This window comes from Oncorhynchus tshawytscha, linkage group LG15, assembly GCF_018296145.1.
Source record: "Oncorhynchus tshawytscha isolate Ot180627B linkage group LG15, Otsh_v2.0, whole genome shotgun sequence".
Lineage (NCBI taxonomy): Eukaryota > Metazoa > Chordata > Actinopteri > Salmoniformes > Salmonidae > Oncorhynchus > Oncorhynchus tshawytscha.
This window is the reverse complement of record NC_056443.1, coordinates 24,675,500-24,689,316: the sequence shown is the minus strand read 5'-3', so window position 1 is coordinate 24,689,316 and position 13,817 is coordinate 24,675,500. Positions and strand designations below refer to the sequence as shown.

General features: G+C 43.1%; 1 protein-coding gene across 1 annotated transcript in view; it reads left to right on the top strand.

Annotated features, from left to right (window-relative positions):
* The first annotated feature begins 2,245 nt into the window (after positions 1 to 2,245).
* Positions 2,246 to 13,817, top strand: part of LOC112214699 (Kv channel-interacting protein 4) — a 250,084-nt gene continuing 238,512 nt past the window's right edge. The window contains exon 1 of the mRNA XM_024373652.2: positions 2,246 to 2,433. Within this exon, the coding sequence (XP_024229420.1) occupies positions 2,373 to 2,433 (61 nt within the window). The 5' untranslated portion in view covers positions 2,246 to 2,372. The remainder of the gene's footprint in view (positions 2,434 to 13,817) is intronic.

The window sequence follows — 13,817 nt, the reverse complement described above, 5'->3', positions numbered from 1 at the left end:
GTGATAGACTGCATCCAATTTATTGAGTAGGGTATTGGAGGCTATTTTGTAAATGACATCGCCAAAGTCGAGGATGGTCAGTTTTACGAGGGTATGTTTGGCAGTATGAGTGAAGGATGCTTTGTTGCGAAATAGGAAGCCAATTCTAGATTTAACTTTGGATTGGAGATGTTTGATGTGAGTCTGGAAGGAGAGTTTACAGTCTAACCAGAGACCTAGGTATTTGTAGTTGTCCACATATTCTAAGTCAGAACTGTCCAGAGTAGTGATGCTGGACGGGCGGGCAGGTGCAGGCAGCGATCGGTTGAAAAGCATGCATTTACTTTTACTTGTATTTAAGAGCAGTTGGAGGCCATGAAAGGATAGTAGTATGGCATTGGAGCTCATCTGGAGGGTTGTTAACAGTGTCCAAAGAAGGGCCAGAAGTATACAGAATGGTGTCGTCTGCGTAGAGGTGGATCAGAGACTCACCAGCAGCAAGAGCGACATGATTGATGTATACAGAAAAGAGAGTGGGCCCAAGAATTGAACCTTGTGGCGCCCCCATAAAGACTGCCAGAGGCCTGGACAACAGGCCCTCCGGTTTGACACACTGAACTCTATCAGAGAAGTAGTTGGTGAACCAGTCGAGGCAATCATTTGAGAAACCAAGGCTATTGAGTCTGCCAATAAGGATGTGGTGATTGACAGAGTCGAAAGCCTTGGCCAGGTCAATGAATACAACTGCACAGTATTGTTTCTTATCGATGGCAGTTAAGATATCGTTTAGGACCTTGAGCGTGGCTGAGGTGCACCCGTGACCAGCTCTGAAACCAAATTGCATAGCGGAGAAGGTGCGGTGGGATTCGAAATGGTCGGTAATCTGTTTGTTGACTTGGCTTTCGAAGACCTTAGAAAGGCAGGGTAGGATAGATATAGGTCTGTAGCAGTTTGTGTCAAGAGTGTCCCCCCCTGGCCTCCCGGGTGGCACAGTGGTTAAGGGCTGTGCCATCAGAGACTGGGTTCGCGCCCAGGCACTGTCGGAGGTCCGCGGGGCGACGCACAATTGGCCTAGCGTCGTCCGGGTTAGGGAGGGCTTGGCCGGTAGGGATGTCCTTGTCTCATCGCGCACCAGCGACTCCTGTGGCGGGCCGGGCGCAGTGCGCGCTAACCAAGGTTGCCAGGTGCACGGTGTTTCCTCCGACACATTGGTGCGGCTGGCTTCCGGGTTGGATGCGCGCTGTGTTAAGAAGCAGTGTGGCTTGGTTGGGTTGTGTATCGGAGGACGCATGACTTTCAACCTTCGTCTCTCCCGACCCCTTACGGGAGTTGTAGCGATGAGACAAGATAGTAGCTACTAAAACAATTGGATACCATGAAATTGGGGAGAAAAAGGGGTAAAATAAAAAAAAATTAAAAAAAAGTGTCTCCCCTTTGAAGAGTGGGATGACTGCAGCTGCTTTCCAATCTTTGGGAATCTCAGATGACATTAAAGAGAGGTTGAACATGCTAGTAATAGGCTAGTAATATAAGGAATTTCAAACTATTTATACTTTTGATACTTAAGTATATTTTAGCAATTACATTGACTTTTGATTCTTGAGTAAAAGTATTTGGTTTTAAATATAGTTAAGTGTAATTTGACTGGGTGACTTTCACTTTTAGTCATTTTCTATTAAGCCATCTTTACTTTTACTCAAGTATGAGTATTGGGTACTTTTTCCACCACTGACTGACAGTGTGTCAAAAACAGAGAACATGTATATTCCCAGTGGCACAGTTCTTGGAACCAAGAACTGCAGACCAAGTGTGTGTGTGTGTGTGTGTGTGTGTGTGTTTTGTTTTTATTTGTTTGTTTGTTATTGGCCCCCAGCATGGCAAATAATTGACTTTAACATTATACTCCTGCATTGTGTCAACAGAAGGAAAAAGTATTTATTGTGAGTCACCTTTTCATATCCTATATAGACTATAGGATATTTGGAATGTACATTGAGAAAAAACGTTACTTTGTTTGATCTTGTTTGGCTATTTTTTTCTACAGAAAGGGCCTAATACCCATATATATATATATATATGTAGATTCATGAGAAGTCTAATCTTTAAAATATTAAATTCCCTCAATTTGATAACATCATATACAAACAGAACTTAAACAGTCGTTATAATAAGAAGTAATGTCAAACAACCGGTTCCAATTTAGAAATGGACTCATTTGCTTATTGCAGCTGACTGAAGTTTTGATATGTCGTATGCTCGCCCCCCATTGAGAATGCCATGCGCAAGATTTCTGCAGAATCTGCACAAGCTCGTGGGCAAAGCAGCGTCAACTTTCCAGTGCTCCAAGTAATTTACTCACTGTCGCTCAAACTAAACTAACGACTTTTATAACCATGGATTCAAAGAGAGTGGAAAGCATATCTGCCCGAGTGGATGCTGCTGGACGTTCAACTGGTAGGACAGTATTTGCATGTTTTATTATACAGCCTTTGGGTTGATATGTTGATGCTGATACTAGGCGAAGCATGCCGGTGGAGTTGGCGTGTCAGAGGCGTGGGGTTTACCTCGAAGTGCTTTGCATGGAGACGTTTGCTAAATTATAAAATGTTGAATGAGTCATGTTTCTACTTTTGCCTTCTCCGATATTATAGGAACGAAATGTACCGTATTTGATGTAGTGCTAAGTAGCTGTAGTATGTACCTGTCTTGTCTATTTGAACAGCTGTTTTTGAATAGAAACACTTGCGTGAGGTTTCGTTCATTGCGTTCTATATTTGTTTTAATTTATTGTAGCCTAATTAGTCGGAAAATGTTGGTCTATCCTTTTTGTTGTCATGTAGCCTATACTAAAACATTTTTTTTAGCTATTTACTGGCATCTCTAGTCTGGTTTGTGAACATTTAATGGCTTATGAAATGAATTATATGGTACATAATACGACTTGAATGTGAAACATTAACATTGGTAACTGAATTTGGCACAGCATTCGTGCAGTGATCTTTAATGACTGTCAGATTACTATAAATGCATATTCTGCTGCCACCATAATAAAAATTATTTACCGTAGTCAGGACTACAACTTTGTAGACCGTTTTAGGTCGAGGAATATGTTTTTCATTATATAAAAACGTACACAGTTGAATTGACATTCCCTCCAACATTGTTGCTCTTACCTGCTCAACTCCATTACTATATCTACAAATAAATTACTTAAATACAATGTAACACCACATTTTTATACTGTAGTGTTACCTAGCGCATCCCGTAAAAATCACTAAGATACGCCCCTGCAACTACTGCACGTGTCGTGGAGAGACATCAAGGAGAGGTAGAGGTCATATGGACAACACAAATACAGTTTGTTCTCGAAGTGAGCAAGTGACCACCTACGTTCCTACCCAGGCTTCTTTTCTAATCAGAACTTGGTTGCTTTCCAAACTGATAATCACTCTGGCAGCTCATTGCTTCTCTCATAAAGCAATGGAACAGTAGTTAACAGATCCTCCACACATTTCAATGTTTGTTTTGGCTGTTTGCATCTTTAATTGGGTCCTAATTAAGCCTGCAGACTAGGCGTTTGAACCAAAGGATTTCAAGGAATCCAACTGTGAGTGGACAAATTGTGCTGATCACAACTTTCTCTAAAGTGGTCTGTGGAGGTAGAAAGTGTTCCTTATGCGATTGTTTTCTCTAGCTCCTTTTCCCAATACATGTACTCTGAGGTGAGATATGAAACTGTGATTTATTCTGACTGGGTAATTCTGTACTTCCTCAACTCTCTACTGACAAGGCAAATTAACAATGCACTCATTTGATGTTGTGGTATTGCAAGAAATGCTCTGGCAAGATTAGCCTAATTGTTTTAATTTGCATATTCAGTGCCTTTAGCTGCTTAGTCATTTCTTGTAAAGGGGTTTTTGAATCATGTGGTGTTAAAACATACTCATGTTCAGACTGTCTTTCCTATAGAATTTGGCCATTTTGTGGCCAGTTTTAGATTTTGGAGTTGTACAATGGAATTGGTTGCGCATTTAAAACATGTTGACTAACTTTGTTGTACAATGAGCATCTGTCCAGTCAGTGTTTGTACAGAACACCTTCTTGTGAGAATTATATTCTGTAATCCTATAGTGCTACTAGGTACATGCAGGTTCTAATCGGGACATTAATTAGCTGAATTAGGTGTTAGAGCAGGGCTGGAACAAAAACCTGCAGCCTCATTGGCTCTCTAGTAGGATTGTCCACCCATGATGCAATATAATGTTATTGCCACCAATCCGTGTGATGTGTAAATAGGCAGGGGTACTCTGCATGTAATCGTATTGCTGACTATGGTTAGCCATGTCATTGCATTGCATCAGCTAACTGATGGCTGGCCAGTAACACACTCACCCTTTCAGTTGTTAATCATTGTTAGCAAATGCAGATCAAGCTTTTCACGTCACTCAAGTGGCAGCACTTGTACATGGTTGAAATTACTGGGATTACCCCTTTACTTTTCTTGGAATGGAATTGTCCCTTGTGTAAATAGCTATAACCAGCCACCCAGCTTGGGGTACTGTTGGGGCAATGATGACTGGCATCCCTGGCTCATTCATTCCCCTAGCAGATCACAACTGAACTTTTACAGTGGAGGAAGATACATTCTGGAGGCGTTCGGCTGCTAGTTCTCTGTATTGTTTTCTCTTGTGATGCTATAATTTGCCAGCTACAGTTGAAGTTGGAGGTTTACATACACCTTAGCCAAATACATTTAAACTCAGTTTTTCACAATTCCTGACATTTAATCCTAGTAAAAATTCCCTGTTTTAGGCCAGTTAGGATCACCACATTATTTTAAGATTGTGAAATGTCAGTATAATATAAGAGTGATTTATTTCAGCTTTTATTTCTTTCGTCACATTCCCAGTGGGTCAGAGGTTTGCATACACTCAAATAGTATTTGGTAGCATTGCCTTTAAATTGATTTAACTTGGGTCAAGCGTTTCGGGTAGCCTTCCACGAGCTTCCCACAATAAGTTGGGTGAGTTTTGGCCCATTCCCCCTGACAGAGCTGGTGTAACTGAGTCGGGTTTGTAGGCCTCCTTGCTCGCACACACCTTTTCAGTTCTGCCCACACATTTTCTATGGGATTGAGGTCAGGGGTTTGTGATGGCCACTCCAATACCTTGACATTGTTGTCCTTAAGCCATTTTGCCACAACTTTGGAATTAGGCTTGGGGTCATTGTCCATTTGGAAGACCCATTTGTGACCAAGCTTTAACTTCCTGACTGATGTCTTGAGATGTTGCTTCAATATATTCACATAATTTTTCCTACCTCATGATGCCATCTATTTTGTGAAGTGCACCAGTCCTTCCTGCAGCAAAGCACCCCCACACCATGATGATGCCACCCCCGTGCCTCATGGTTGGGATGGTGTTCTTCGGCTTGCAAGCCTCCCCATTTTTCCTCCAAACATAACAATGGTCATTATGACCAGACAGTTCTATTTTTGTTTCATCAGACCAGAGGACATTTCTCCAAAAAGTGTGATCTTTGTCCCCATGTGTAGTTGCGAACCGTAGTCTGGATTTATTATGCCGTTTTTGGAGCAGTGGCTTCTTCCTTGCTTTGCGGCCTTTCAGGTTATGTTGATATAGGACTCGTTTTACTGTGGATATAGATACTTTTGTACCTGTTTTTACTCCAGCATCTTCACAAGGACCTTTGCTGCTGTTCTGGGATTGATTTGCACTTTTCACACAAAAGCACCTTCATCTCTAGGAGAAAATAATGCGTCTCCTTCCTGAGCGGTATGAGCGGCTGCGTGGTCCCCTGGTGTTTATACTTGCGTACTATTGTTTGTACAGATAAACGTTGTACCTTCAGGCATTTGGAAATTTCTCCCAAGGATGAACCAGACTTGTGGAGGTCTACAATTTTTTTCTGAGGTCTTTGCTGATTTCTTTGGATCTTCCCATGATGTCAAGAAAATGGGCACTGAGTTTGAAGGTAGGCCTTGAAATACATCCACAGGTACACTTCCAATTGACTCAAATGATGTCAATTAGCCTATCAGAAGCTTCTAAGCCATGACATAATTTTCTGGAATTTTCCGAGCTGTTTAAAGGCACAGTCAATTTGGTGTATGTAAACTTCTGACCCACTGGAATTGTGATACAGTGAAATAATCTGTAAATAATTGTTGGAAAAATTACTTGTCATGCACAAAGTAGATCTCCTAACCGACCTGCCTAAACTATAGTTTGTCAACAAGAAATGTGTGGAGTGGTTGAAAAACTATTTTTAATGACTCCAACCTAAGTGTATGTAAACTTCTGACTTAAACTGTATATTTAGTTTCCCTTGACCAGCGATAAGATGACGGAATGTGGTTTTCTATAGGGGAAAGAACACCATTATACATAGCAGGTGAGCAGTATTTTACTTAACTTCTTTGGGGTACCCCCCCCCCCCTTTTTCTCAATTTCTGCCTAAAGACATACCCTAATCTAACTGCCTGTAGCTCAGGCTCAGAGGCAAGGATATGCATATTCTTGGTATCATTTGAAAGGGAACACTCTGAATTTTGTGGAAATGTTCTCCTAATTTCAATTCACATAACACAATAGATCTGGTAGAAGAAAATACAAGGAAATAAACATACGTTTTCTGTTTTTTATTGTTGCTGCATCATCTTTCAAATGACCAAGAACAGCCAAACATACAGATAGGATGCTGTGGAGGATTTGAATGAAGACCATAAGATGGCAACAATAGCTGAGCAATGTTTTGGACAGATAATTTTAAAAAATTAGCGAGCTACATGACATTGAACATGAAGTCACCCAGGTGTCCCACACAAATGTACCCAAATGTACCCAAGTGGCCGAATTGGTAAAGTGATACATTTTGAAGGAAAGAACTATATAAACAATACATACATGCTATTCTAACCCCCCTAAATATATATATATAAAATAATACATTAAAATAATAAAACAAACAATTAACAAGGGTAACTATTTACATATTTTCTATTTACAATATTGTGAAGACCCTCAGTCCTCTACACAATATTCTGCTGCTGGTGCCATGGCCCATAGCAGTCTCTTTCTGCTGTAAAGCAAAGGCTTACTGAACAGGTGGTGCAGGTGATGGGACATTTCCTGTGACAAAGGGCACAACGATGTCTCCCTACTGTGCCCCTTTTGCCCTGAGGCACATTCATGCCTGCAGAGATTTATCTGGGCAAGTGAACACCATTGGTTGGAGCAGAAGGGACAAAGGTAGAGGGGACAGAAGGTGTTACAGTGGACTTGCTGTAGCTAGCAAGCTCCTGGATGAGCAGCTCCCTGGAGGCTAGCTGTGAGATGGGGGGTTGTCCACAGCTCTTAGCCATTTCCTTCTGGAGGATGAAGGAATTCACCACAGCAATGTCAATGAGATTATAGAAAAATGTATTGTACCATTTCATGGTCTTGTGGAGGTCATTGTAGTATCCTATCAGCGCGTCTGACAGGTCCACACCTCCCATGCTCTTGTTGTAGTCCTTCACAGCAGCTGGAATGGGGACATTTTTTGTGGTCCATGCCGCTGCACCGTCCTTCACACGGCTAACGACGTGATCTCCACTGAAGGACTTGTGGATACTGGAGCACATGACCACCTCTCTGGTATCCATCCACTTCACAAAGAGCAGGCCATCTTCACGGATCTATCGCATGGTACCCCGCTCAGCCCGCTTAGGCATGTTGTTCACCTTTGTCTTTGGAAAGCCCACTTTGTTGGTCCAAATGGTGCCAAAAGCCCGCACATCCCACTTCCTCAGCTCTGTAAACAGTGTAGGGCTTGTGTAGAAGTTGTCCACAAACAGTTTGTAGCCCTTCCCCAGCAGTTGAAAATCCAATAACTAATATATTGCAAATAAAATTTAAAATAAAAAAAAATCTCAAATGAATAATATTTTATATTATTTATTTCAAACAATAACATTAGCATTAGAATTTACCAATCCAGCATGGCATCCTCGCCATGCAGAAACATGTCTTCCGCCTGGGAGTCAAAACTAGCTTCGCTGAAAGATTAATCTTCCTGAAGCAACTCTGTCTCGCTGTATCTATCTATTTCCTCTATAATTTGGGTTAAATCTGTATACCTAGACTTTGTTTTAGCTTTTCCTGATTTATTCGCCATATTTTAAATATATAAACTTGTTGAAAATGCTATTGAATATGTACTGCTATGCGTAACACCAGTGGCTCCCTCAAGTAGGATTTGCAATGGCGAATGAACCTCTTTTACGCCAAAGTTTATGACAAAGGCTGGTCTTCAAACGTATAACTATTACATATTGCCGTTTACCTCAGCTCATTGGCTATCTTCCAAGCTAGAATTCAAGATGATCATTGGGCCAAAATACAGTCAATCAACGATAGACCGGTCCTACCATTGGTGTGCAATGATGTCATTGATTGGTTCAAATCGGTTTGTTTCGGTCAATACGTCCCGGGAAAAGAACCATCAACTATGGTTGTGTTTGTAACAACCAGAGGATTGCAATGAAACCAACCATGACTGGATAAACGTTTTTTTAGTGTGTGTAATTACCACGAACGTATCGTCCAAAGTTGAAAGACGGAAATCATGACGCAAGCGGTTTACAAATGTTTCGTGTTAGGCTATAAAAATGGATTTTATCAAACAAAACGAACATTCACTGTGTAGTTAGGACACTTGACATTGCCACCAGAGGAAGATCTTCAATGGTAAGCAATTTATTTTATTGTTATTTCTGACTTTCTTGACCTAATGCTTGGTTGGAAAATGCTAGTAATACTTGTGTGTGTGCGTGGCACCGTCCTCAGAAAATAGCATGTTTGATTTCACAGTAAAGCCTTTTTGAAATCTGACATAGCGGCTGGATTAATAAGACGTTCAACTTTTAAATGATGTAAGTACATGTATTTACAACAATGTTTACTATAACAAATGGTGTATTTAGAATGTTAGCTCTCTGCAGTTTCACCGGAGGGTGGCCTGGTGGGACATTAGCGTCTCACCTACCCTAGAGAGGTTAAAAAGACTAGCTAGTTACTTACTAGGCTGACTTCATGATCAGATTTAGAAAATGTCATTCCCCCCCTACACAGAAAAACACTGTCTCCCAGGCGCTCTCCACCAGGTCCTGTTTGTTTAGGAGCCAGCTTTTGTTTTTCCCGTTGGGTTGTCATGTCGGGAAGCATCTGCTAGGATGACCGCCTGCCGTCTGACTCAGGCCAGAGAGCAAGACAGTGAGAAAGAGAGAGAGAGGGAGGGAGAGATTGAGAGAGGCAGATGGGGAGGGAGAGATTGAGAGAGGCAGATGGGGAGGGAGAGATTGAGAGAGGCAGAAGGGGAGGGAGAGTATGAGAGCGACAGAAGGGGAGGGAGGGATTGAGAGCGGCAGAAGGGGAGGGAGAGATTGAGAGCGGCAGAAGGGGAGGGAGAGATTGAGAGCGGCAGAAGGGGAGGGAGAGATTGAGAGCGGCAGAAGGGGAGGGAGAGATTGAGAGCGGCAGAAGGGGAGGGAGAGATTGAGAGCGGCAGAAGGGGAGGGAGAGATTGAGAGCGGCAGAAGGGGAGGGAGAGAGAGGCAGAAGGGGAGGGAGAGATTGAGAGCGGCAGAAGGGGAGGGAGAGGCAGAAGGGGAGGGAGAGATTGAGAGCGGCAGAAGGGGAGGGAGAGAGGCAGAAGGGGAGGGAGAGAGAGAGGCAGAAGGGGAGGGAGAGAGGGCAGAAGGGGAGGGAGAGAGAGGCAGAAGGGGAGGGAGAGAGAGGCAGAAGGGGAGGGAGAGAGGCAGAAGGGGAGGCAGAAGGGGAGAGAGAGAGGCAGAAGGGGAGGCAGAAGGGGAGGGAGAGAGGCAGAAGGGGGGAGAGAGGCAGAAGGGGCGGGAGAGAGGCAGAAGGGGAGGGAGAGAGGCAGAAGGGGAGGGAGAGAGGCAGAAGGGGAGGGAGAGAGGCAGAAGGGGAGGGAGAGAGGCAGAAGGGGGGGGAGAGAGGCAGAAGGGGAGGGAGAGAGGCAGAAGGGGAGGGAGAGAGGCAGAAGGGGAGGGAGGGAGGCAGAAGGGGAGGGAGGGAGGCAGAAGGGGGAGGGAGAGAGGCAGAAGGGGAGGGAGGGAGAGGCAGAAGGGGAGGGAGGGAGAGAGGCAGAAGGGGAGGGAGGGAGAGAGGCAGAAGGGGAGGGAGGGAGAGAGGCAGAAGGGGAGGGAGGGAGAGAGGCAGAAGGGGATTGAGAGATTGAGAGAGGCAGAAGGGGAGGGAGAGAGGCAGAAGGGGATTGAGAGAGGCACATGGGGAGGGAGAGATTGAGAGAGGCAGAAGGGGAGGGAGAGATTGAGAGAGGCACATGGGGAGGGAGAGATTGAGAGAGGCACATGGGGAGGGAGAGATTGAGAGAGGCACATGGGGAGGGAGAGATTGAGAGAGGCACATGGGGAGGGAGAGATTGAGAGAGGCACATGGGGAGGGAGAGATTGAGAGAGGCACATGGGGAGGGAGTGAGAGAGGAGAACTGGTGGAGTTTTATATGCGGTTGTGGCAGAAATAAACAGCGCAGGGAAGAGTGAACAGAAGGAGTGAGTTTATGATTGCTGGAGGCCAAAAGGAGAATGGACTGCCTTTCATGTTTAGATAATCAACTCCTAGGCTTGTTTACGCCACAAATTTCACTCTGTTTGACTTCCTTGGATGGGCATGCCAAACAGGCGGTGCCACCGAGGGACAAAGTGTCTCCTTCACTGTAGTGCATTTCTATTCATTTAGCAGACAGTCTTATCCAGAGCAACTTACCGGAGCAATTAGGGTTAAGTGCCTTGCTCAAGGGCACATCAACAGATGTTTCACCAAGTCAGCTCCTGGGTTCGAACCAGCAACCTTTCGGTTACTGACCCATTGCGCTTAATCACTAGGCTACCTGCCGCCCATTCTCTTAGTTATTAGAGAATGTAGCCTTATATGTACAGAGTTGAACTATAGAGGTCTGTCTGCCCATATCCTGATAAGTACCAATATGTCACGCTACATCTATAACCATCAGCCTCCCCAAGTCAGCGATAGATGATCTAATGTGAAACACTCATCGTCCCTGCGCTCTTCATTTATGTCCTGTCTGAAAGCTATGGAAGAAGAACATTTCATGAGGTCACGGTTCAAGTTTGATATATGATGTAGGAGGGGGAGCATAACACGCAATTAAGTAATATCATCTATGTGCAGTGGAATGGCCTGTCCAATTGGATTTTTTATGTTCTGAGTGCTGTGATTGGACAGATGGATAGAGAGGCTTATTGTCATCTGTCCTCACCTTTGATGACGATGTACCGTTTATATACACTGAACAAAAATATAAATGCAACATGCAACAATTTCAATGATTTTTACTGAGTTACAGTTTAAGGAAATCAGCCAACTGAAATAAATTCATGAATCCTATTTATTTCACATGATTGGGAGTACAGATATGCATCTGCTCACAGATACCTTTTGTGCACAACATTTAGAAAGAAATAAGCTTTTTGTGCGTATGGAACATTTCTGGGATCTTTTATTTCAGCTCATGAAACATGGGGCCAACACTTTACATGTTGGGTTTATATTTTTGTTTGGTGTACATTGATTTTCTACATTGACACACTCCTTATTTGTCACTAGCGTTCCGCTAACCTGTTTTCTGGAAGCATATTTCCGTTTGGAACATACTGTATTTGATATCGTGAACTAACCATTTGAATAGTCATTGTCATTGGTTAAGGGGAAAGGAACACCATCACACTACCATACACAATAGGAATCAATTTAACCCTGGAAAAGTTTCACTACCCTAAAATCCACTAAAATCAATCATAGGTTTTGGTCGAACTTGTTAAGATTTCACATTTTTTGTGCAAATGGATTCGGTCCGAACATGACTGTGCAAGTGGTCAAGAGATTTGATATGTCTCATTTGACCAATAATTGTTTTCATTGTTTTTGGGTGCACTGCAGATGGCAGTGCACCTGCTTTACCAGACTGTTGAAGTAGAGGAAGGTTTGGCATGTCAATTAGTGGTCATGATTTATACCCACAGTCCAATAAAGCTCCCTATTAAAGGAGTCTGCCAACTCTATCATTGTCTTATATAATTTCTTATTTCATTACTCAGCATAAGCTACACATTTGATAGACAAGAAATGCAGACATTATTTTCAGTCTGTGGTTGTTGTCGTGTCAGATTTTGTATTTAGCAACCAATGTTGTCGTACCAGGGCTGTTAAATGTTGGTCCTGGAGGGCAGAAACTCTTCTGGTTTTCATCCTCTCTCTCTTCTAAGAGAATAATTTAGCATCATGCAATTAACTACCAGGTAGAAACAAAAAACAGTAGGGATTCAGCCCTCCAGGACTGGAGTACAACCACCAAACGTTTTCCTTGTGTTGCTCGTACTACGTACTACTTAAGCTGAGAGTCAATTGGGTCCGTGCTATCTGGGATCCTTGGGACGCCCCTATCCTAAAACCTAACCTTAACCCTTACCCTAACCTTAACCATAAGCCAACCATAACCCTTAACCATTTTACAGTTCAACTTCAATGGAATAAGGATGTCCTATGGAACTCTGATGGCACGGACCCAAATGCAGGGAAAAAGTTTTATTCGTTGTTATTAAAAGTATGAATTTCAGCACCCAGCGGAAAGACCGCAGTTGTACAGGACAAACAGGTACAGGTAAGTGTTTTCAAGATTGACAAGAATGGACTGATGGTGACTCGATGTTGTTGCTAGAAAATACTGTGACTAGTTATCAAAATTAAACTCTGCCTCGGTATAAGAGAACTGAGTTGAGCATTCCTCAGCTACCCTGTACCTTGTCTGAGCATAGGGTGAGTTCAAAAATTCACTCTGGACACTCTACTCTGAAATGTGAATGCTCTGGTTCGAGCATCTAGAGTGCTTGATAATGACGAATTTACGAACGATCAAACGGTTCACAGAAAAGGCATGACTGCTTTCTTTTGGGTAGTAAACAATGTTTAATCTATTTTTGAGAGCAGGATGTCATTGATGATACCATAGATGGTGTGCTCTGGGTCATGCTACACAGTGAAGAGGAAGACGAGCAACAACCGTGTTCCAGTAGTTGTTTCATCATGGCCACTTCTCTGTGTGCCGTGTCTGTGCTTCCAATGCCCTTTTTTCAGCTGCTTGCTGTGGTGTACCAACCTCCACCCTGTAATCTTTAAACCAAGCTGGCTCAACAATCCGGTTCAATGTTAGCTAGCTAACTTGGGCTATAACTAGCAATACAAATGGCTCTGCGATTAGAATACTATTACTCCGCAGATCATACACGTAACGTTAACTACCGAGATAGTCAACTGTTAGCTAGCTGGCTTTCTGACTAAATTAGAAACGGGTAATATCTGAAAATGTAGCTAGCTAGACTATCTTACCCGTATACATGGATGGACGCTTCCCCCTTCTGTCATGGGTGCCATGGTTGCCCATAGTTTGAAGATGTAATCCAGATACGGGTGTTTTATACAACAGGCTTCTGTGTGTTATTTGCAATAAAACTGCAGAATGTTCTCCTCCTTAGCTATCATACTCTAATTCCACTGATTTCAAAACTCGGTCTTCTAGAAAGTGGAGATTCACACTTATGCAACGTGATACCTTTTCAAAAAAGCAGCGTTAGAAAGGATTACCTACACATACTGACCAGCTCTTATTATAGACAGAAGTGTGCTACATTGTGTGCCCCTCTTTAGTGTGCTAGAAGTGTGCCACTCTTTATCTCAGCCAATCATGGCTAGCTGGAAGGTTGCTGGTTTTTTTTC